The sequence below is a fragment of the Dipodomys merriami genome, unplaced genomic scaffold, assembly GCF_024711535.1.
Source record: "Dipodomys merriami isolate MVZ:Mamm:240054 unplaced genomic scaffold, mDipMer1.0.p SCAF_10, whole genome shotgun sequence".
NCBI lineage: Eukaryota > Metazoa > Chordata > Mammalia > Rodentia > Heteromyidae > Dipodomys > Dipodomys merriami.
Genome location: NW_027202271.1, coordinates 28,127,060 through 28,148,394, shown reverse-complemented (window position 1 = coordinate 28,148,394; position 21,335 = coordinate 28,127,060). Strand labels below are relative to the sequence as shown.

Genomic DNA, 21,335 nt, shown 5'->3' with positions numbered 1-21,335 from the left:
TGTGTGTGTGTGTGTGTGTGTGTGTGTGTGTGTGTGTGTGTGTGTGTGTGTATGTGTTCTGGTACTGGAGCTTGAACTTGAGGTCTCCCACATTAGTTTGTCTTTTTCCCAGCTCAAGGCTAGCACTGTACCACTTGAACCACACTTCCACATCCAGCTTTTTGGGGGTAAATTGGAGTTAACAGTCTCATAGACTTTTGCATGGATTGCCTTTGAACCATGATCTTCAGATCTCAGTGTTCTCCATAGCCAGGCTTACAGGCTTGAACGACCAGTGCCTTGCTCAATTGGATTGGTTTTATCCTCTGGGGGAATCAAGATACATGCTTTTCTTTTTCTTTCTTTCTTTTTTTTTTTTTAGATACATGCTTTTCTTTACATGAAGTTGGTAGGAATAGGCTTTGAAACAAGCTTAGGAAAAGACCAAAGTATCCAAGGACTGCTGTTTATTTAGGGTGGAGGGTAGGATGATAGGTATGACATTAATATTGATTTTCTGGATTTTATTTCTCAAAGAGTCTGGGAAGAAGATTTCAGCAGCTCAGACAGGATTTCTACCGATAACCCCTTGAGATGGTGTAACTATTCCTCACTGAGCCCTTCATTCCCCTACCCTTGAAACCTCTGGACGTGAGCCTCTGCTTAGGGGAGAGAGAGTCCTTAGGCTTTGACAGCTGGGCAGTTTTGTAATGACAATCAGCCGGCCAGGCAAGGGGGCAACAGCAGGTGTTAAACATCCTGGTTTGATAAGACTGCTTATGGGATGTGAGAAGAAAAGAGGTTTTATCTTTCAGTCTTTGAAGTAATTACATTTCCCTTGCAGCAGCGAGAGAGGACAGGGAAGGCTGGCCGGCCTGAGCCAGTTTTTTCAGTTTGGGAGAGAAAGCTGCAGTTACTTCAGAGGCCAAAATAAACTGCAGGGCAGAGACCTAACAGTGCAGTGGTTGGTCCCCAAGAACCACAAAGCAGTACTTAAAGCCTCAGGGGCTCAGTATTCGCAGTCCACATCAGATAGGAGGCCAAGACATAGGTACTTTGTAGGTATGGAGGCCATTCCCCTGCAGGACAGACAATTGCCAAGTGTCTTCTCCCCTCCCTTTCCCCCCCATTACTGAAGCCCCAGCAAGATCTCCAACGTGTGGACAGTCTTCCTCCTTACTCATTTCCCCACTGATGTTCTATAAGCCTAGGGCAAAAGGAGAAGAAAAAAGAACGAACCATAAAACCTGATCATAAAAATCCTTCTTATTCTCTAAGTCAGCTAATAAATATTCACTCAGCCAAGGTCTCCTTGCAACCCTTAAAACAAAAGAGGCTCTCCACTCATGCCATTTCCACCCCCACGAGGACACCTATTCCCGGGGCTAGCGTTGACCACGCCGAAAGTTGCAATTTCCCTCAGTTGAGGGCGAAGTTGGAGACTATTCGGGCGTAGGTCTCCACTTGGGGGAGGGGGCGACAGGCAGGGCGGGTGTGTGCGTGGAGGGGGGTGGAGTGGGGAGGGGGATGAGAGCGGCGAGAAGGAGGGACTAGAGGGAAGGACACTGCCCCCTACTTCCTCGAGGTCGTCGCCTCAGCCGGTGGAACCTCCAGTCGGGTTTGGGGTGGGAGGCTGGAGGGAGTGGCGGCCGTGGTGGGGCGGCGTGGGCTCCGCACCCCGCGGCTGGGTGCCAGGCTCCGTACCTGGCGGGCCGGGCGCGCCTCGCAGGCCGGGCGCCCGGGGCGCGGAGGGTGTGAGCGCGCGCGCCCCCTCCGTGCCCGCTCAGCCTCGCGCGCGTCTCGGGGGAGGCTCCGCCGAAGCGGCGCCCGGGGAGCCCGCCGCAGCCTCAGTCCTGCCGCGGGCGGAGAGCTTTGTGCGAGCCGCCGCGGCAGCGAGTCCCACCTGCTGGCGGCGGAGAGGCTGGGAAAGGGGAAGAAGGAAGGAGAGAAGGAGGAGGACGGAGAGGGCGAAGAAAGAAGGCGGCGGCGCCAGCCTCCTCCTCCCGCCGGCGCCCACCTCCCGGGGGCTCGGTCCGCAGTCCCGTGCTCTCGGCCTGCACGGGTCCCGCTCCGCCTTCCCCCGCCCCCCGGCCCACGCCGGCCGGGCCTCTCCGCCACACCGCGGCCGCCGCCGCCGCTGCAGCCCCTCAGCCTTCGCCTGGCGCGGCCCGGCCCCACGCCGCCACCGCCGCCGCCGCCGCCCGGAGCCCGGGCGAGTTCTGAGGGGAGCGCAGGGGCGCGCGGCGCCGCCTCCATGCGTCCGGGAGCCGCCTCGGCGCCCCAGCCCCGCTGAACAACCCCGGGCGTGCGGCGGCCCGGCCGAGACGGCGAACGAACGAGGAGGCGCGGCGAACCCCGGAGAAAGGGAGTGAGCGAGCGGGCGAACCCCGGAGCGAGCGCCGGGAGCCGACACCATGCCGGGCTGGAAGAAGAATATCCCCATCTGCTTACAGGCGGAAGAGCAGGAGAGAGGTGAGTGAGACGACCGGGCGGGGGAAGGCGAGGCGCGGGGGGCGGGGGGGGTCCCGGCCCGGGGGCCGCTCCCCCCCCTTCCCCGTGCCGCCCTCTCCGCGGCGACTCCGGACCTGTCCAGCGGCCGGCGGGGGAGGGGCGCCGCGCCCGCGGGAGGGGGGGCTGGGGCCGAGCCGGTGGAGGGGGGACCTGAGGGGGGGGGCGTCCTGCGAACTCCGAGAGGTTTCATCCATTTATTTTTCGGGGGGTGGGTGGGGGGGGCGAGGAGGGAGAGGCCTGGAGCCGCCGCCGGGGACTGGTCGCTGGGGGAGAAGGTTCTCTGATGGAGATGTTGGGGAAACTCTGGTTTCTCCAGGGCCGGCTCGCACGTGGAGCCCCGGGCCGGCTGTCTTGGGAGCTGGGCTTTGCGGGGTGAAGATGAGGGTGGGGATCCTTTGGCAGTGCTTGAAGTGACTTTTCAAACTTTCCTCCTCCTCCTCGTCTTCTTCCTCCTCCTCCTCTCGCGGCCGTCCCCGCCTCCAGCTGGGCTACCCCGGGTGTTGCCGAGCCCAAAGTTGCTGGAGATTCATAAAGAAGGAGACGGGGGAGGAGGGAGTGGAGTGTGGAGGTGGGAAGGGGGCGCTGCCGCTAGTCTCTGGAGGGGGAGGGGAAGGGGAGGAAGGAGAGGACTGTCCCCTGGCTGAGGGTCTGGGTGGCCTGGGAGATGAGTTATGCCCCGGCGCAGTCCCCACTGCTCCAGTTAATACCGCAGGACTGCGGGCTTTTCCTAATTGCTGTCTATTTTCATTGTAAAAGGCGGCTCTCTGTGCCAGGTGGCTTGCAGACCTTTTGTGCTTCAGCCTGACAAGTGTACCGGGCAGACTGCTTGAAAGTGACTCGCGGGGAAGAATGTTGAAGGCCTCCCCCCCCCCCCTCCCCACCTTAAATGCTTGATTCTGTTGAGGTCATTTGATGGTGTTTGAATTGTACCAGAGGTTGGCCAGGAGCTCAGTTTGGTAACCTGGATATGATGTACCCAGTGCACCAGAATTTCCTATGTACGCCCCATGGGGCAAGGGTGTGTGTGAAGTGGCTCTGCTCGCATCCAGAGGGACCCTGGGTGTCAGCGTCCGCTAGCATTTATTCCATACTCTGTCTACCTCACCCTGTCCTGGTTTCAAGGAAAATAATTTAGGATTGAATGGGTTTCGGGATGCAGGGTCTGTCTGCTTGGGTTGTGGCAAACAGTTGGCTCTAAGGGGTAAATGATGCTGCATGGTGGGTGGGTGAGGAAAGCAGAGAGCCGGTCTGATCTGCAGAGGAGGCGGATTTCAGGAGAAACCCTGCAGCTTGATGAGCTGGTGTGGACCTTGGCTTGGTGATTGGGCATGCCAAAAGTTTGAGGCTTTTGAAATAATGCTTACTGCCGAAGATCCAATGTACAATTTCCAGTTTTTCTCTAGGTGGCACAACCTGTCTTTGGTTTCTATCCTGTTTAATGACTCAGGGAATTTATCCCCTTTTAATCACTTCCTTGTTAAATGTATGCATCTATTTTCAGCACTCTTTTTGGAGGGCAGGTGACCTTATATTCACCCACTTAAAAAGGCACCCCTGCTTTAGAAAAGCTTCTTTATCATATCTTACCTTAAAAGTTGCCAATAGTGGTACCAATAATTTATAACAAGGTGAAAGCCCTATGTGTTAGCAGTCTGTCAAGAATGGAGTGTCTGTCCCATCAAGTAAATGTCACAATGCACTTGATGTTAAGTGTAAATCAGTTTGATAAAAAAAAACCCACAGTGCTGCAAACAAGTTTTATCAGACTGTTGAAGTATGTTGATTTTTGAATTGTGACACAATGTACTTGTGTGTCTTTTAGAAATAAATGGTAACCTTGAAAGATGATCACAAAATCTGCTTGGTGGAGATAAGACTGAAATTCCTCCAGAACATAAATATGTCAGAAATTGGACTGTCTTAGCTTCTCCAATAGGAGAAAATGAAGAAGGTTTTGTTGCTTGAAATCTTGTTTTTTCTTACTTTACAGATGTCTTCTTGCTTATGAGATGCATTTCTAAATGACATTATTATTTTAGTTATGGCATATTCTTGAAGTCCTGCTTTATTGGGAATATATAAATATTTTTTGTTTCTTTACAAATTTCCTGTCTACATAGTATTTATTTATGTCTTAATTGTGTGTTTTATTAAAATGAATTTATATGCCTACATGACTTTTAATAACATAATTTTATTGTAAAGTACTGGGCAGTGTTTTTATTTGTATTTGAAGTCTGATTGTGTAGAGCTATTTTCCCCTTGGAAATTAAAAATTCCAGTGATTCAAATGGTGTTAAGTGCTTTAAAGATATAAATGAAAAGAATGAAAGTGTCAGCTTAGGAAAATAATAAACATGGAATCTATATATTACTGTTGATCAATGGGTCAGTTTCCAGTCCCTTTCTATTAAATTTTGAAGTTGGTTAGGTTTATGGGACAATGCCTTCCTCCATGGTACCCTACTTCTTGAGCCATGCATCCAGTCCACAATGGCTTTTTTTTTCTTTTGTGCTAGTATTGGGGATTGAATTCAGGCCTAGGTGTTTGTTTGTTTGTTTGTTTGTTTGTTTTCACTCAAAGCTGGCACTCTACCACTGAGCCGTACCTCCAAGTCTAGCTTTTTGGTGGTTAAGGTAAGAGTCTCTTGGACTTTCTTGCTGGGGCTGACTTTGAACTTTGATCTTCAGATCAGTTTCCTGAGTAACTAGGATTGTAAGTGTGAGCCCCAGTGCTCACATCACAGCTCTTTTATTACTACATTTGCCTCCGTTTACATTTAAATATCCTAAAACCCATTATGGAGAAAACTATAGCATGGCATTTTTCTCACTTAGATTTCATTTAGTTGAATCTCCTTCTGAAATAAAACAAATACAAAATGTTAGTTGTTTGTGTATGTGAATGAGAATGTATTATTTTAGTGCTATTATGTATTATTTAGTGCTATTTTTAAATTCTAATTTTAAAAAATTGAGGGTACATGCTTTCTTGGTATTGTCACATAAAAGAGGGTTGGCTTATCTAAGTAATTTCATGTAATGCTTATCCACCATTCATAACAGGTTCATCTTGAAGGCCTCTGTCAAGATGTTGAATGAGCTATTGTGATTGCATGCAGTGCTGAGCAGAGAAACTGTAACATATGGGTTGTTGCAGTAAATGCATTCACTTCCAAAATGACATGTTAAGACTCAGCCATGTAAGGTGACACGACACAGTATTAAAATTCAGAGCACATTTCTCTGTCCTCCCCCCGATTTTCTGCTTGAGCTGCTAAATCCAATCCATTTAGAAGACACCAAGTACACTTTTTGGGTAAATGTTTTAGGAGAAAGAGAAATTATTCTGAAATTTATTCTGTTTAAAATTCCTTCTCATCAAATTAAATCAAGCGATTTAATGGTTGTTTTACATCTGCTTATTAACTGATCATGTGTAGTAGGAATATACTGGTTTAGGAAACTTTAAGTACAAGGAATAGGAACCTCTGTAAGTAATAGTGCTTTTCTTTTGCTCTGAAACTTGCCTCTGACTTGTGTGGCTTCTGTTGGTAAATGTTCATTGTGTTTTAATAATGTGTAGTCACAATTTGAAGTCAAACATACTACTTAGGAAAATTATAAGTTATCTCTGCAAACATACTTCTTGCTATTTTATTTTGGGGGAATAGAATGATAGCAAGTGGTATCTTACTTATTTTAAATTTATATTCAGACTTAATATATGTTATCCGTGAACATTATCTAATTATAAAGATGTGATAATTATGTGATAAATTTCACAGCATATATTCACTGGGGGAAATGTATCCCTTTTTTAAGAAATATAGTTGTTCACACTTTTGTGTTTTGGTTTCTCATATCTTTTAGAGGTCTACAAGTGAACTTGAGAGCCTCCTCTAAACTTCTTGTGTAAAATTGTTATGTGTGAGATTTTGCCTGTATTTTTACAAGTAAAAATAGGTGGATATTTTCAGATATAATTAGCTTTTTATAAAATATCCATGACAAAGCATAGGGACTTAAAAAGGTTGCCTTTACCTTTGATTTGTTTAATTTTTACACCACAAAGAGATCTGGTGATATTACCTCACAACCTGCTTAGTAAAATGTACAATTTGAAATTTGAGTTTTAGTTAGGAAATAATGTGGGGGGAAAAGAGAAGAAATACAAAGAGCTAGACTCTAGTGGTAAGCACTGTGTTAGATATCCATGCATTGTCTGTATAGTTCTTTGGTACCAACATGCCTGTAAGGTAGTCATTATTAGTTCCTTTTCAGATGAAGAAACTGAGATTCAAAATTAATAAATTTGTTTACGTTGAAAATAACTCTTATGATTTAGCGTACTTGTTTCTAAAATAAAATTCAAGAAAGAAATTATATTTTCTGAAAGAAAGCTTGTAGCATTTTATTCATTATTCTATCTTGCATTACTCATTTATTTTTTTCTCTTGGAAAAAAAATGCTACTATGGAATCTTCATGAAATTATTGGGAAGAGTTTTAATATTTTTATTTTATTTTATTTTTTTTGGGTCCGGTCATGGGGCTTGAACTCTGGGCCTGGGCACTGTCCCCCAGATCTTCAGCTCAAGGCTAGCGCTCTACCACTTGAGCCACCGCGCCCCTTCCGGCTTTTTTCTTTTTGCTTATGTGGTGCTGAGGAATCGAACCCAGGGCCTCATGCATGCAAGGCAAGCGCTCTACCACTTTCCCAGCCCGGGAAGAGTTTTTTAAGTTATATATATTCAAATGTACTCAGTATTTCTAAAGGTGTTTATTTATTTATTTACCTTTGACAAACTGACTTTGCAAGATTGGAGCATTAGTTTTATCAGTAAGGATTGAAACTTCAACATACTTTTTAGTAGAATTATTTGACTCATCTGAAAAACAACTCATTAAGTTAAATGGCATTTTCCCCCCATGAAGGGTTTGACATAATTACATAGTTTTCCTTCTTTTCAAAGGGTGTTAGACATGAAGGCAAGAATTAATGGGAATTGTATGTTTTTCACTGTGGTGATTTGGTAAATGACTGCATTGTCAGAAGCCAATGCTTAATTTAATTAAAGTCATATATCTGAACTCTCAGCCTGGCTACCAATAGCCAAACAAAAGGAATTCAGATAATGTTTTCCTCTGCAGCAACCCAACTGGTTCTTTCATGAAGAAAAAGAATTATCAACTTATATTAACAAAGGAAATTGAGAATTGTATACCATGGGAATTTAAGCTGTTGTATTAAATGGTACCTGATGGAAGACTGTTTTAAACATTTAAAATTTCATTTGTTAATTTTCAGTCAAATTGCTGTAGTAGTTAGGTAATAATGTAAAATATACAAGGAATAGTAATACAAAGTAGCATGTCTAATAGCACTATTCAGATGCAAATACCAAACCTGTTTCAATCACTTGTGTTATCATTTTTTTTTTTTTTTGCCAGTCTTGGGGCTTGAACTCAGGGCCTGGATGTTGTCCCTGAGCTTTTGTGCTCAAGGCTAGTGCTCTATCACTTGAGCCATAGCTCCACTTCTGCCTTTTTGTTGTTAATTTGAGGTAAAGAGTCTCATGGACTTTTCTACCTATGCTGCCTTTGAACTGCATCCCTCAGATCTCAGCCTCTTGAGTAGCTAGGATTACAGACATGAGCACCAGCACCTGGCTTGGGTTATCTTTCATAAAGTTTATTTCTCTCTAAATTCAAAAGTTTCCTAAACCTATTGATCTAAGTTTGCTTATTCAAAAAGCCAGGTTATTTAGGTATGACAGTAGTTAGAGGATGCTATGATTTTTAATGAGAAAGTTAATGCTGTCTTAATATAGCTTCCATTTAAAATGCACTTGGTTTAATTTCTTATCACCCTTTATTTCAACAGTGATAAAGTTTAAGCAATAAATGAGGAATATGGAGAAGATATAGCTTGTATCCTAGATGGATTTCTTGGTCTCAGCACAGTTTTTATTGTTAACAAGTCTAATGGCAAGTTAACATGAAGTCAGACAACATTGAGTTTAAATCCACTCTAGCAGTTATTTATGTAGTATTTTAACTTCTCGAAGCTTTTGTACTCTGTTCCTTAAGAGGAAGACAAGTAACATGCTTTTATGTGAGGATTAAGTAGAATTAGCAAATGTGGAAGGACTTACCATAGCATAGCACATTGCGTATACTTTAGGCCTCAGTAATAGCAACTGTCATTACTTTTATGCTACCTTGATATATCTATATCTATATCTATATCCATATCTATATAGATCTATATCCATCTGTATCTATAAATATCGATGTATCTAGAGACCTATAGATATATCTGTAAATTTAACACCTTAGGGTATTCTGTTGATGAAATGTTAAGTATTTAATTCTTTAAACGCTTCATAAATTAGTAGAACAAAGAAAATCCAAGCATCTTTTGAAAAGCTACACCAATCTACTGGTCACCTTTGTGATCTTAAATACAAAACCCAGTATTAGCACTGGAATTTGGTAGCTGATTGAGGCTACACACTACAGATGACACTACTTGGTGTCAAAGGCTGTTTTTAATATATGTAGTCCTCCCAGCACAAAGTTTTGTATGACCACATTACTCTTTTTTTTTTTTTTTGGGTCCGGTCATGGGGCCTGAACTCTGGGCCTGGGTGCTGTCCCTCAGCTCTTCAGCTCAAGGCTAGCGCTCTACCACTTGAGCCACAGCACCACTTCTGGCTTTTTTCTTTTTGCTTATATGGTGCTGAAGAATCGAACCCAGGGCCTCATGCATGCAAGGCAAGTGCTCTACTACTGAGCCACCTTCCCAGCCCTGACCCTATTACTCTTTTCTCCACTCTTTCTCAGATGAGTCCATTCATTACAGACTTGGATGTGGCCATGCCAGACTCCTGTAGAACTTTCTACACACCTACCCTCATGTTTCTCTAGTTACCAAACCATTGGCAAGTTACATGGTTTTCAGCTTGAGACCCATTTTGAATAGTATTGGTTTGTCATACATAGTTAGGGTTGAAGAGATTTTAAAGGTGCATGTGTTTGTGCAAAAATTTACACACTATGTTTAGGATATACAAACAAAATATTTTCTGTAGCTGCTTTTATCTTGCATTAATTCTATTTCTACTGAAAATGGAAAACATCTGATATTGTCAATTAAGAACACATTAGTTCTAGTTTAAAACTTTTTGGCAGTATCTGTAATTTCTCAAGGGTTTTCCCTTCTCTTGTTCCCAAGATTGTGTTTCTGTGAAGGACCAAGCTTAATATCCTCAAGCACTGGGCGAAAGGCATTTTATTCATTGTGTGACCCCCACTGTGTCCACTGTGCTGTTTGTTTGGCATACTTGGTGACTGGGCGCTGTGCCCTGGTATCCACTGAAATGAGGCTGTTCCTGATTGTTCTTTTGAATGCCATTCTGGCAGCTGGTTTGGACTTCCTGGACCTGGCCTTTGTGTCCAGTTGTGAGATTCTTGTAGTCTGTGACCTTCCACAGAGGCCTTGCTATTTACCTGTCCTATCAGCATTTCTGTTTTCCTCCTGGAGCTAGAGATTACTTAACTGTTTCTCATGAGTCCAAATGGAATTCCTGAGATCTTTGGTGGCTTCCTTAGCTCCATCTGTCTGAGGCATTTTCTGTACATACTGCCTCTGTTGGTTCAATATCATGTTTAATACTGCATGTGCTAAATCATATTCTGTAATGCTCTCAAAACTACATAGAAATTAGCTTTTCTTCCCTTTTGACACTTGTCAAGGGCAAGTTCCAACCCTATTAGGGTTGGAACTCAGGGCATCCCATTTGCTAGTTAGGTGCTCTACTACACAAGGCATGCCCTTTGTCCTTTAGTTATTTTTGAGATAATAGCTCACATTTCGCTCAGCCTGAGCTGAACTGTGAGTCTCTTTTGGCATAATTGGAACACTGAATATATACTGCCACATCTACTTATTGGTTAAGGTAGGGGGGCCTTGAATCACAAGTCTCCTGATCCCACAGTAGCTAGCATAGCCGCTCTGTTCTTAGCAAGGAATTTTGAATCCTTTCAGGGTATCTTATGCCTCATTTTTCCCCCCCTCTTCTCCCATTTTTTTTTCTTTCTCTGCTGCTCTAGATACCTGAAGTGATTTAAGTGACTTGAAAGCTTAAACTAAAGGGACAGGGGTCAGATGGGTGAATGAATGATAAAAGAGAAGGTAGAGTCTTGTTCCTATGTGAGGTGGGCATGTCCTAAAGATTGAAATATCAGGGAAAAAAGAAATAGGGACAAATGGCTTAATAGACCAGAGATGACACAGTTTGAAGCTGGCAAGTATTTTTGATAATACCTTTTTCTGGACTATCTTGTACACAGACCTTTCTTAATAGTTTTACTAGACACCTGCCCTTCATTAGCAAATGTCTGAATATGAGTGGTCATATTATTATAGTTGGTAGTGTACTTGCAGTGTGGATTTTTCTAGTAGCTTGATGGATTTTTCAAAGCTTATTTTAAATTTTATGTAAAGATGCATAGCATAGATTCCAGACATACTTTAGACTTCTTGCATGAATTGTTAAGACTTGAGAATATTTTATTCTTTTTACTGTTGAAGAATTCATCTTTACAGCTGTTTAATATAGAAACCTTTATGAAATTTTATACACAATTTCACAGCATAAATTAGTAGCTTTTGTCTTTTTTTGGGTACAATTCATCATTTGAAGGAAAGGCAGTGAATATGATTTTCACTTGCTGGTACATACAAAAAAATAGTAATGAAGGGTTGGGAAGGTGGTTCAGTGGTAGAGTGCTTGCCTCATATGCATGAGGCCCTGGGTTCGATTCCTCAGCACCACATAAGCAGTAAAAGCCAGAGGTGGTGCTGTGGCTCAAGTGGTAGGCACTAGAGCTGAAGAGCTGAAGAGCTGGGGGACAGCACCCAGGCCCAGAATTCAGGCCCCAAAACCAGCAAAAAAAAAAAAAAAAAAAAAACAGCAGAAAACAACATAGTAATATAGTAGACATTTGTTGATTCTGTAAATAAACTGTGAGTAGCTTCTCTCCTTAGTATCTCTGATAGTATGTACTTATCTCTGATTGCCAACATCCAAAACATCTAACCTCCAAAAATTCCAGTGAAAAAGACTAAGAGAAGTCTATGAATTGCCTTTTGAAATCAAAAGTAGTTAATCATAAGGATTTCTATATTGCCCTCTTTCTTCAGAAGCCTTAGGATTATTGACCTCAAGAGAGTGACATTTAAAACAAGATTTTTTTCAGTTGAATTCAATTATTTAAAAAATGTGTATGAGATGGGTGGTAGTGGCTCATGCCTATAATGCTAGCTACTGAGGAAGCTGAGACCTGAGGATTGCAGTTTGAAGCCAGCCTGGGCAGGAAAGCCTGTGAGACTCTTATCTCCATTTAACCACCAAAAAGCCAGAAGTGAGGCTGTGGCTCAAGTGGTAGAGTGCTGGCCTTAAGCAAAGAAGCTCAGGTAGAGAACTTAGGACCTGAGTTTAAGCTCCAGGACTGGCACCAAATACACACACATAGACACACACATAGACACACACACACACACACACACACACACACACACGCACACACACACACACATACACACACACACACACACACACACACACACACACACACACATATACAGTTACTACTGAAACATAACCAGGATAAGTAAAAACTTGTGTGTGTCTTCAGTCATTAAAAAAAAAAAGTAATGTAGTCCTGAGGTCAGAATGTGACAACTACTGTCATAGATCTTTTCATTGACATAACTGCAATCCTCTGTCTTGTTTCCAAATATTCAGCTCATTACTCAACACCTGTCTTTCTAATTCAGTCTCTGTTATCCTGATTCATATCTTTTAATCACAACTGGGGCTTGAAATGCATTAGTGCTACCTCTTCTCATCTCCCTTTATATCCATGACTCTCTTTTCCTATTTCCCATCTTCTAAATTAATTTTCTTCATATAATATCTTAACTTCTTAGTACTCGTAGTACCTCTACTCCCTCATTTTTAAGGTCATCCCTGAAAAACCTGGTTAAACTCAAATTATCTACCACTCTGTCTTGCTTATGCTGGTGCAGTTTAACACAGTTGGAGAAAACCATCTCACTAAGCTGATTGGTTTCACCTTCATTTCATGAGCACTCATCCCAAATAGGCCTTCAGTGCTGCTGACTTGTCAAGCTACTTTCCCTTGGTCAATTCATTTATGCCTCTTTTCTTGGTTGACTGTCACCTTTCTCAAGATTCCAACATGTCCTCTTTCCCTTCTCACCCTTTGCTCAATACTTTACTTCTTATTTCACGTAGAAAATAGAAGGATCAGAAAAGAGCTGTTTGCATATATGCCCATGTATTTTAACTTTTCTCCTGTCATTGGGACTGATCTACATGCTCTTCTCCAAGGCCAGCCCTAAATTGTGTACTAGAGACCATTCCCTTCAGCTCACTCAAGGATGTGGTCCCAGCAGGTTCTTCTCTTCTTCCAGCATTACAAAATTCTCTTTCTTTACTGGACTGTTTCTCTTCAGCATACAAATGTAATATTGTACCTACTCCAAAAAAGCTACACTCTTAAGCCACATACCTTCAGTTTACACATTCCTTTTCTGTTTCCTTTAATAGAAAATACCTTGAGAGATAGGTATATATTTACCTGATAATAGTTCTTAGTCTCTCTTGAACTTAAGTTTAATTAGGTTTTTATGTCACGTTCTGTCTCCTCTCAGGATAAACAATGCCCTCCATTATTTGTAGATGTAGCACTGAGTTCTCAATTATGTTTTCTTTGACCAGTTGGCAGCATTTGAGATAGTACTTTGTTTATATTAGATATGGTGTTTAAAAAATTGTGCCAAGAGCAATGCTATTTATTTACTTTTGGAGTTACTGGAGTTTGAACTCAGAGCCTTTTGCTTTTTAGGAAGGCATTCTACCACTTGAGCCTCAACCCCAGCCCTCATTCTTGATTTTTAGAAAAGAAATGAAGACTTTATCTTTCTAACAGCTTCATTTTGACCAGTAAATAATAACATGCCAGTAAAATGAATATTAGTATGTTTGTTCTATTCTTTTTTTTTTTTTTTGCCAGTCGCTCAGGGTCTAGGTGCTGTCATGGAGCTCTTTTGCTCAAGACTAGCACTTTACCACTTTGAGCCACAGCTCCATTTCCAGTTTTGAGTGATTAATTGGAGATAAGAGTCTCACAGGGACTTTTTTTTTTTTTTGCCTGGGCTGGCTTTGAATGGTGATCCTCAGATCTCAGTCTCCTGAGTAGCTAGGATTATAGGTGTGAGCCACCAGTGCCTGGCTTATTTTCTCCTATTCTTTCCTAAGTCAATTCATGTACTGTTTTCTCTCTGAAGTGAAATAAAAAAGTAATTTCTAGTTCAATTGTTTATTGTGTAATTTGTTTATTCTAAATATGAAACACAGGAAATAGTGTTTAATTAGTTTTCTTGCTTATTACTGAAACAAATAGACAGCATAGTTATAGGGCAAACTTATTAGAGAAGAAAAATAGACAGTCACTTCATTTAAGGTTGTTTTATATGTACATATATTCTTTTTTAATATATTTTTTCATTGTAAAGATACTGGGGTTACAGTTGCATGAGTAAGTAATGAATACATTTCCTATCGAGCATTGTTACCCTCTCCTTTGTTTTTCCCCTACCATCCCTTCCCTCCCCACCTCCCTCCATCTGCCCCCAAGTTGTAAAGTTCGTTTTCAACATAGTGTCTTGTACATCTCGTTGTTAAAATGGGTCATCCTGTATCCTTGTTTTAGCATTTTTTTAATTTCTCTTCCCCTCCCCAAATTAGAAAGATGTATATACAAAATACAGGGCACCGAAATAAAATACAGTGAAAACAGGGGTTATACTATGGGGGAAGAACATACAAAAGAAACAAAAAAAAAATCACATAGTACATTAAAAACAACAGAGACAAAGATAAAAACTCTTGTGTCCCTATCTTGAGGTTCATTTCACTTAGCATCATCTTATATGGTCATATTGTACAGGTATTATTAATCGTACATTTTTGTCATTAGATACAGTGGATTGCATGGTGGACAGTTTCAAAGTATAGCTATCAATCATAATTAAATTAAAGCAATTGTTTTTTATTTTTCCCCCTTCGAGCACATCTTTAACAGCTGACAATCCCAAGCTCCTACTTTATGTAAACTGTCATCTGGTGTATTTATGTCCTTTTTTTCTGTCAGTTGTGGGGCTTGAACTTGTATTTATGTTCTTAATCCTTCCAAGGCCACATCCTATTTCTCAGTTACCCATTTAATTTCTTTTATTTCCAAGGGATTATGCTTGCCTCCCCCTTATGCCTCCAGCGCTGGAATACCAGAATAACAATCAACTGTACTACTCCACTATATTTCTTTATTTCTTTCCCTTAATTCTTTCTCTTATTTTCTCCCACCTCCCTCGCCCCCCGAGATGCCTAGTACAGCACTTCTCAGGCATTCTACAGACACTTGTTGGTTGTTTGCTTTAATCTTCTCCATCCATTCTGTTTAACCTGAGGAAGACTCCAGAATGAACCAAAGATCTCTCATGGATTTGTTATCATATAATGGGTTAATTAGATTTAGAACGTATGCAGTGGATGAGGAATTAATATTTGCTGATCAAAACTTTGCCTTGTGTTATGGGATGACAAACTAGGAAATTTAACTTTACTGAGGTTTTGTAATCAGAGTTGGCTTTAAATACTAATATCCTAGCTGGCTCTATAGTTAAACAAGTCTTTGATCTCTCAGTTTCTTCTTTTATAAAAGGATCTTAATGACACATATCTTTAGAATTAGTTAAATGTTGAGTATAGTATCTATAAAAATAGCTGTCAGTGGCGGACCTTGAGTATTGGAGTAAATGTAGAGCAGTGAAGTTTAGATAAGAGAGTACTAATTGCAAGATTATATACAATGTGGTGGCCAGGTTTCCTGATCATTCTTGAGGGTACAGTTACCTGAAGGATGGTTAGAATGTGGGTTTCAGAATGTTTGGGGATCCTCATACCATGATGTTTACAAATTTCACTTGTAAAAATAAACACAGCACATTAACCATTTGTTTAAAGTAACAAAAAATGATTAGAATGTAACACAGAAACTTATCTAAGCTAATTTGTGTGAAATTTAAAGAGCACTAAACTCATTATAGAGTTATACATACCTGGATTGAAGGATTGATTTTTAAACCATATACTTCCATTTATTTTGTTGCCGGTATATGGTTGTGCTTGACATTAAGTTGTTGAATCACAATTTTCCAGTTCTCTTTATTTGAAGAATATCTTTGTGCAACAGGAGGCTGACAATATATTAAAAAAGACAATGCAAATAGTAACTGAACTATTACTTTCCAATGTAGAGAATCTATAAGCTATCATTTTTCTTTTTTAATTTAATTTTATTGTCCAGGTGATGTGCATATGTAAGGTAGAGAACATTTGTTTTCAAACTTGTTACCGCTCATTTTTCTCCCACATTTCCTCCCCCCAGACTCCTCCAAGATATACAGTTCATTTCCAACATATTGTTTTGTGACTATCAATATTGCATTGGTTCACCCTATTTTTTCAATGTAGAAAACTTATAAGGACTCAGTGATTGAGATTTACAGATTAAAGCAAAACAAAAGCAGAAGAGCTGTTCTCTGATCCAAAATTATGGCAAGCCTCATCCTAAACCTAAGGATATTCCTTTTGCCAGTAAAGATCTGTGACACTGGCTGGATCCTTGCATTATCTTAGTTATTAGGAGCCCCCTTGTTTTCAAATCCACTGACAAAGTCTGTCTCTTTATCCCTACTATAATTCTTGTCTAGCTCATTCTGCTGAATCTCAGCACAAAGCAAATAGGTACCTTTACTTGAGAGACTTTCATTTATTATTAAGATCTGTGCTGATGACACCATCCACTTGATACTTGGTTGCAATCACAGTACAGTTTAGGAATCTTGCCAATTCATTCAGTTGCTACATTATCACTAAAATCAGTTAGAATCATTGTGATAGTTAATTCAAGTTTTTACTTGTAACTCCTTTTACGTATTGGACAGACCTTCAAGTAGAAATTAAAAAAAATCATCTGCAGAATACATTGGCCATGCCTTCAGTAATTAAGTATTGAAAAGTAGATGATTTGGGAAGCAACTTATTAGCGTCCATGGGAATCTCACATGCTGAGGTACAGTCCAGCTTTTGTGACTGGGGCTCACATTAGGGTCACATTCCACTCCATCTTTTGGCTCTGCCTGGGTTCCTGTTTCTTGTTTCTGGTGAATGGTCCATTATTTTTCATTGTACTTTACTTTTTGCCCATACTTCTCTGTAGACTCAGACTGACCAACATCTTTGAATGTTTTCTACCTACCTGTGCTTCCTCCAGACATGGGAATTTTCTTGTGTCTCAAGTGCATGCCTTGTCTAGTAGCGGTCAGGACCCCAGAGTGCTGATTTTTCGGTTTTTGCTAGGATCTGACATATTCTTCATTTCCTCTTATCTGTCTGAACAGCCCAGACTCTGATCTTCATTTCTTCTGTGTTCTGTGAATACTAATAACTGCAAGGTTCTCAGAGTGTTCCTGCAAAAGTTCACTGTGCTCTGGTGTGTAGGTGAGTTGGAGACCAGGGTAAAGCAAAGTTCAGTGATTGCCAAATCTATTTGATCATAGAACTTTCCAGTTGGAGCATCTTGTAGGGCAATGTAGTTCAGAACACAGGTAGAGAAATCCTGCCAAGTAGAATGTTGGTGATATTTGGAGCTTGAATAAATCTTAAGAACAGGTGTTAGCCTTTTAACAACAGAAGAACATTAGTGCTATATAAGGCTTGATTCTCAACTTTCTTGAAAATTTCTCTGTGCTTCTGTAGTATCACACTAATGAAAATCTTTTTTCTAAAGTTTGGTGTCTGGTTACTGAGTATGCCCTTGTTAGAAACTCTTTGCTCATTAATCAAGCAAATTCAGAATTTATTGAGAACCTCTACTGCATGTCATATGTTGTACTACATGCCCAAAACTCAAATAAAAGCACACTAAGTCTGCCCTTGTAAAACAAATTATACTGTACAATGATCATTTTATAAAGTTGGTCCTATATCAAGCCAATTATTTTGTTTTTCTTCCATTGTAAGCCTAAAATTTCTTTAACAGGGCTTTATTCTATTTCCACTCCAAATAATGAAGGATCCCCTAAGGGTTAAGAATCATTTTCTAAGTGTCTTAAAAGGGAAAATGTAGAATAAGTTAAATGAAAATTCAGTGGTTTTCTATGTCTAAATATAGCAAAATTGAAACACAAATTGTAAACCAGAAAGAACCTTAATGACCAAGAATTTAATATCCTAAAAAAATGAGCACACTATGGTCATAATGAATTTATTAGATGAATAAATGAATGGATGAATGAATCATAAGCAGCAAGGAACAAACTTAGTTTACTAGAAAAATACGTAAACGTGGGCAAATCACAGAAATAAAGTAAAACAAAATAATAATAAAAAGACATAAGTTGGGGATGGGAAGGGCTCAGTGGTAGAGTCCTTGCCTCGCATGCATGGGGCCCTGGGTTCGATTTCTTAGCACCACATAAGCAGAAAAAGTCAGAAGTGGCACTGTGGCTCTAGTGGTAGAGCACTAGTCTTCAGCTGAAGAGCTGAGGAACAGCGCCTAGGCCTAGAGTTCAGCCCCCATGACAAAAAAAAAAAAAAAAGAAAAAAGAAAAAAAAGACATAAGTCCAAATATAAGAAGCCAAAAAATAAAAATCCAATGAAATTTTAACTTTTTAAATTGAATTTGATACTTGATAAAGCTCCTGTTATCACTATTGTTAATAACATTTTGTACTACTTAGTTTAATTTAACAACTCATCTCAAATAGATATAGTTCTCTTCATTTTTAACAGTGAACATGAATGAGGCTTGAAGGATGAGTCGTAGTTAATATAGTTAAGACTTACTATTGTTAAGACCTTGGAACCAGCCACATTTGAGGAGTTAAGACTTGAACTCTTACCTGGCTGGCTCCAAAGTTCCTGTTGTTAACTACCACAGTCTTCTTTTTTTTTTCTTTTTTTTCTTTTTTGGGTCTGGTCGTGGGTCCTGAACTCTGGGCCTGGGCGCTGTCCCTCAGCCCTTCAGCTTAAGGCTAGCATTCTACCACTTGAGCCACAGTGCCACTTCCGGCTTTTTTCTTTTTGCTTATGTGGTGCTGGGGAATCGAACCCAGGGCCTCATGCATGCAAGGCAAGCGCTCTACCACTGAGCCACCTTCCCAGTCCCCCATGGTCTTCTTTTAACAGGAAAAATGTCATGAAGTATGATTATGGTAAATTGTTTACGAGGAAGAGATAAATCTACAGAACAGTAGATTCTTTCACATATGTACTCTTAAGCATACTTTATCCATGGAGCAAAACATGGAAGGATGTGTTTGATAGCCTGAGTAGTACTTATCCATGACTTCTGAGAATTTGGTTGACTTTTAGTTTCTTTCTGTTTATCTGTACTTTTCTTCCTTTCTTTAATGGTTCTGGGAACTGTACCCAGAGACTTGTGCAAACTAAACATGTGGTCTACATTGAGCTACTGTTCTACCTCCCATTTATTTATACTTAGTACAGATTAAGTGTACTACAGTCTGCGTAGTGTGTGTGTGCGTGTGTGTGTGTGTGTGTGTGTGTGTGTGTGTACAGTGTTATAAACATTAAAAATAACCACTTTTCAAATTTTTTGTGTATGCATGAAAATGACAAAACATGTAGAAAGCATTTTACATAGAAAATATCCACAAAACAAAATAATAATGCTGAGGTATAAAGAAATCAGAGTGAATGGATAAATTGGTAAATGATACTGAGTAGATAACTAAGTACATGAAAATATAAATTCCTAATATATGACTTGATGGAATACTTAATGTTAGGAATTGAATACTTATAAATCAGACCATCACAAAATAAATATTTTTCACCTTCATGATTAGAAAATCAGTTATTGATTGATTTTAAGAAGAAGATTCACAGTGCTCCTAAAAGGTATCCTGAGACAGGTACTCCACAGATACTACTTTGGAGAAAACAATTGGGTGGTAAATACCAGGAGTCTTAGGATCATTTATACAAATCTTAACCTGGAACTTCACCTTCTGGAAGTTGATCCCACATACGTAATTCTATGTTATTATGAAAAGGTTTATCCACAAAGATACATAGTATTGCCTATAATTGTGAAAAATGAAAGCAATCTAAATGCATGCTGATATTCTCACAGGGCAATAAATGATATAGGCTAATGCTCTATTGATGAATTAGCTAACAAATATTCATTGAGTGCTTATACTGGGCAGCATTGCTTTGGTGCCAGCAAGACAGTAGAGCAAAATGGGCACATTTCCGATATGATTTACGAAAGATTTGCTACATTTACCATTTCCAATGTGATACAGAATAAAATACAATATTAAAACTGCAGAATATAAAGCTACATATATTGACCACTGAGTTATGAAAAATAGAAAAAAGCTTGAAAGGAAATATATGAAAACATTACTGTCTTGCAATTTGCAATTCAATCATGAATTTTTTACATACTATTTTTGCTATTTTCCAAATTTCTGTGATAAAAATATATTGCTTTTGAAAAATAAATATAAGGCTTAATTGCCATTATTTATTAAATGCTTACAATATTCTATTTATATAGGAAAATAAGAAATTATATATAAGCAATGATGAAAATTTAATAGATCTAATTTAAAATACCAGTATTTGTGCCTTTATCAAGCTCCTAAAACATTTTTGGTTTTACGGATATATTTAAAGCCTTTAAATTGCTGCTTGCATTAAAAATGCTTCTGTAGTAAATGGTAATTGTATACTGAGCAGATAAAAACTTACATTTGACAGTATGAAAAGTCCAACACAATGTCAGTTTGATTAAGTAAATGCAAATTTAACAATCTAGTGACTCTTTACACTTCTTATTTTAGATGTCATAAAGTTAGCAATAATGCAATTAAAATCCCAAAAATGGCTATGTAGGAAAATGGTATTTTCTTTCCTCTTTTCTTTTTTTTTTTTAAAGTATATAAAGGAGTTTACATTCCCACTCAAGCATTATTTCCTATACTGAAGGCTCTCTCTGCTGTGATCCTATGTAAACTTTTAATTATGTTCAATACTTACATGTAAATTTATTTTGGGTAATTAAGTTGTGTTTTGAAATGTTTAGGTTGATTCCTTTAAGTAGATATTGTTTTTATACTCTATGTTTGAAAACAGATTTGAATTAGAAGTAGAACTTTAACTTCAACTTAAAGGTCATAAAAGACTTTTTCTGGGCTGGGAAGTTGACTCAGTGGTAGAGTGCTTGCTTCACATGCATAAGGCCCTGGGTTCGATTCCTCAGTACCACATAAGCAGAAAAGGCTGGAAGTGGTGTGGTGGTTCAAGTGGTAGAGCGCTAGCCTTGAGCTGAAGAGCTGAGGGACAGTGCCCTGGCCCTGAGTTCAGGCCCATGACAGACAAAAAAAAAAAAAAAAAAAAAAAAAAAAAGATTTTTCCCACAGTTCAAAATATTGAAGACAAGGTCAGAAAATTCTGTGGTTTTGGTTGCATCAGGAGTTATGAAATGCTATGTGAATGTACCATGAGATCACAGTACAGTTAGCACAAGATATCAGTTGCTAGTAAAGCAAAAGTCCAGCAATGGGCTTTGAAGTTATATCAACTAGCCTGTGTAGAGCAGAATCTTCATGAATTAGATATTGTCAAAATTACTTTTCTCATTAGGGATCC

At 39.9% G+C, this 21,335-nt stretch overlaps 1 protein-coding gene across 4 annotated transcripts in view; it reads left to right on the top strand.

Annotated features, from left to right (window-relative positions):
* Positions 1–1,916: 1,916 nt before the first annotated feature.
* The window catches only part of Grip1 (glutamate receptor interacting protein 1), a 620,737-nt gene continuing 601,318 nt past the window's right edge, over positions 1,917–21,335 (top strand). For 2 of the 4 annotated variants that reach the window (XM_069988259.1, XM_069988213.1), the window contains exon 1: positions 2,255–2,451. In XM_069988259.1, coding sequence (XP_069844360.1) covers positions 2,394–2,451 — 58 coding nt within the window. In that variant the 5' untranslated portion in view covers positions 2,255–2,393. Of the gene's footprint in view, positions 2,452–21,335 lie in introns of all 4 variants that reach the window. The other 2 variants (XM_069988240.1, XM_069988295.1) reach the window with 2 other exon arrangements.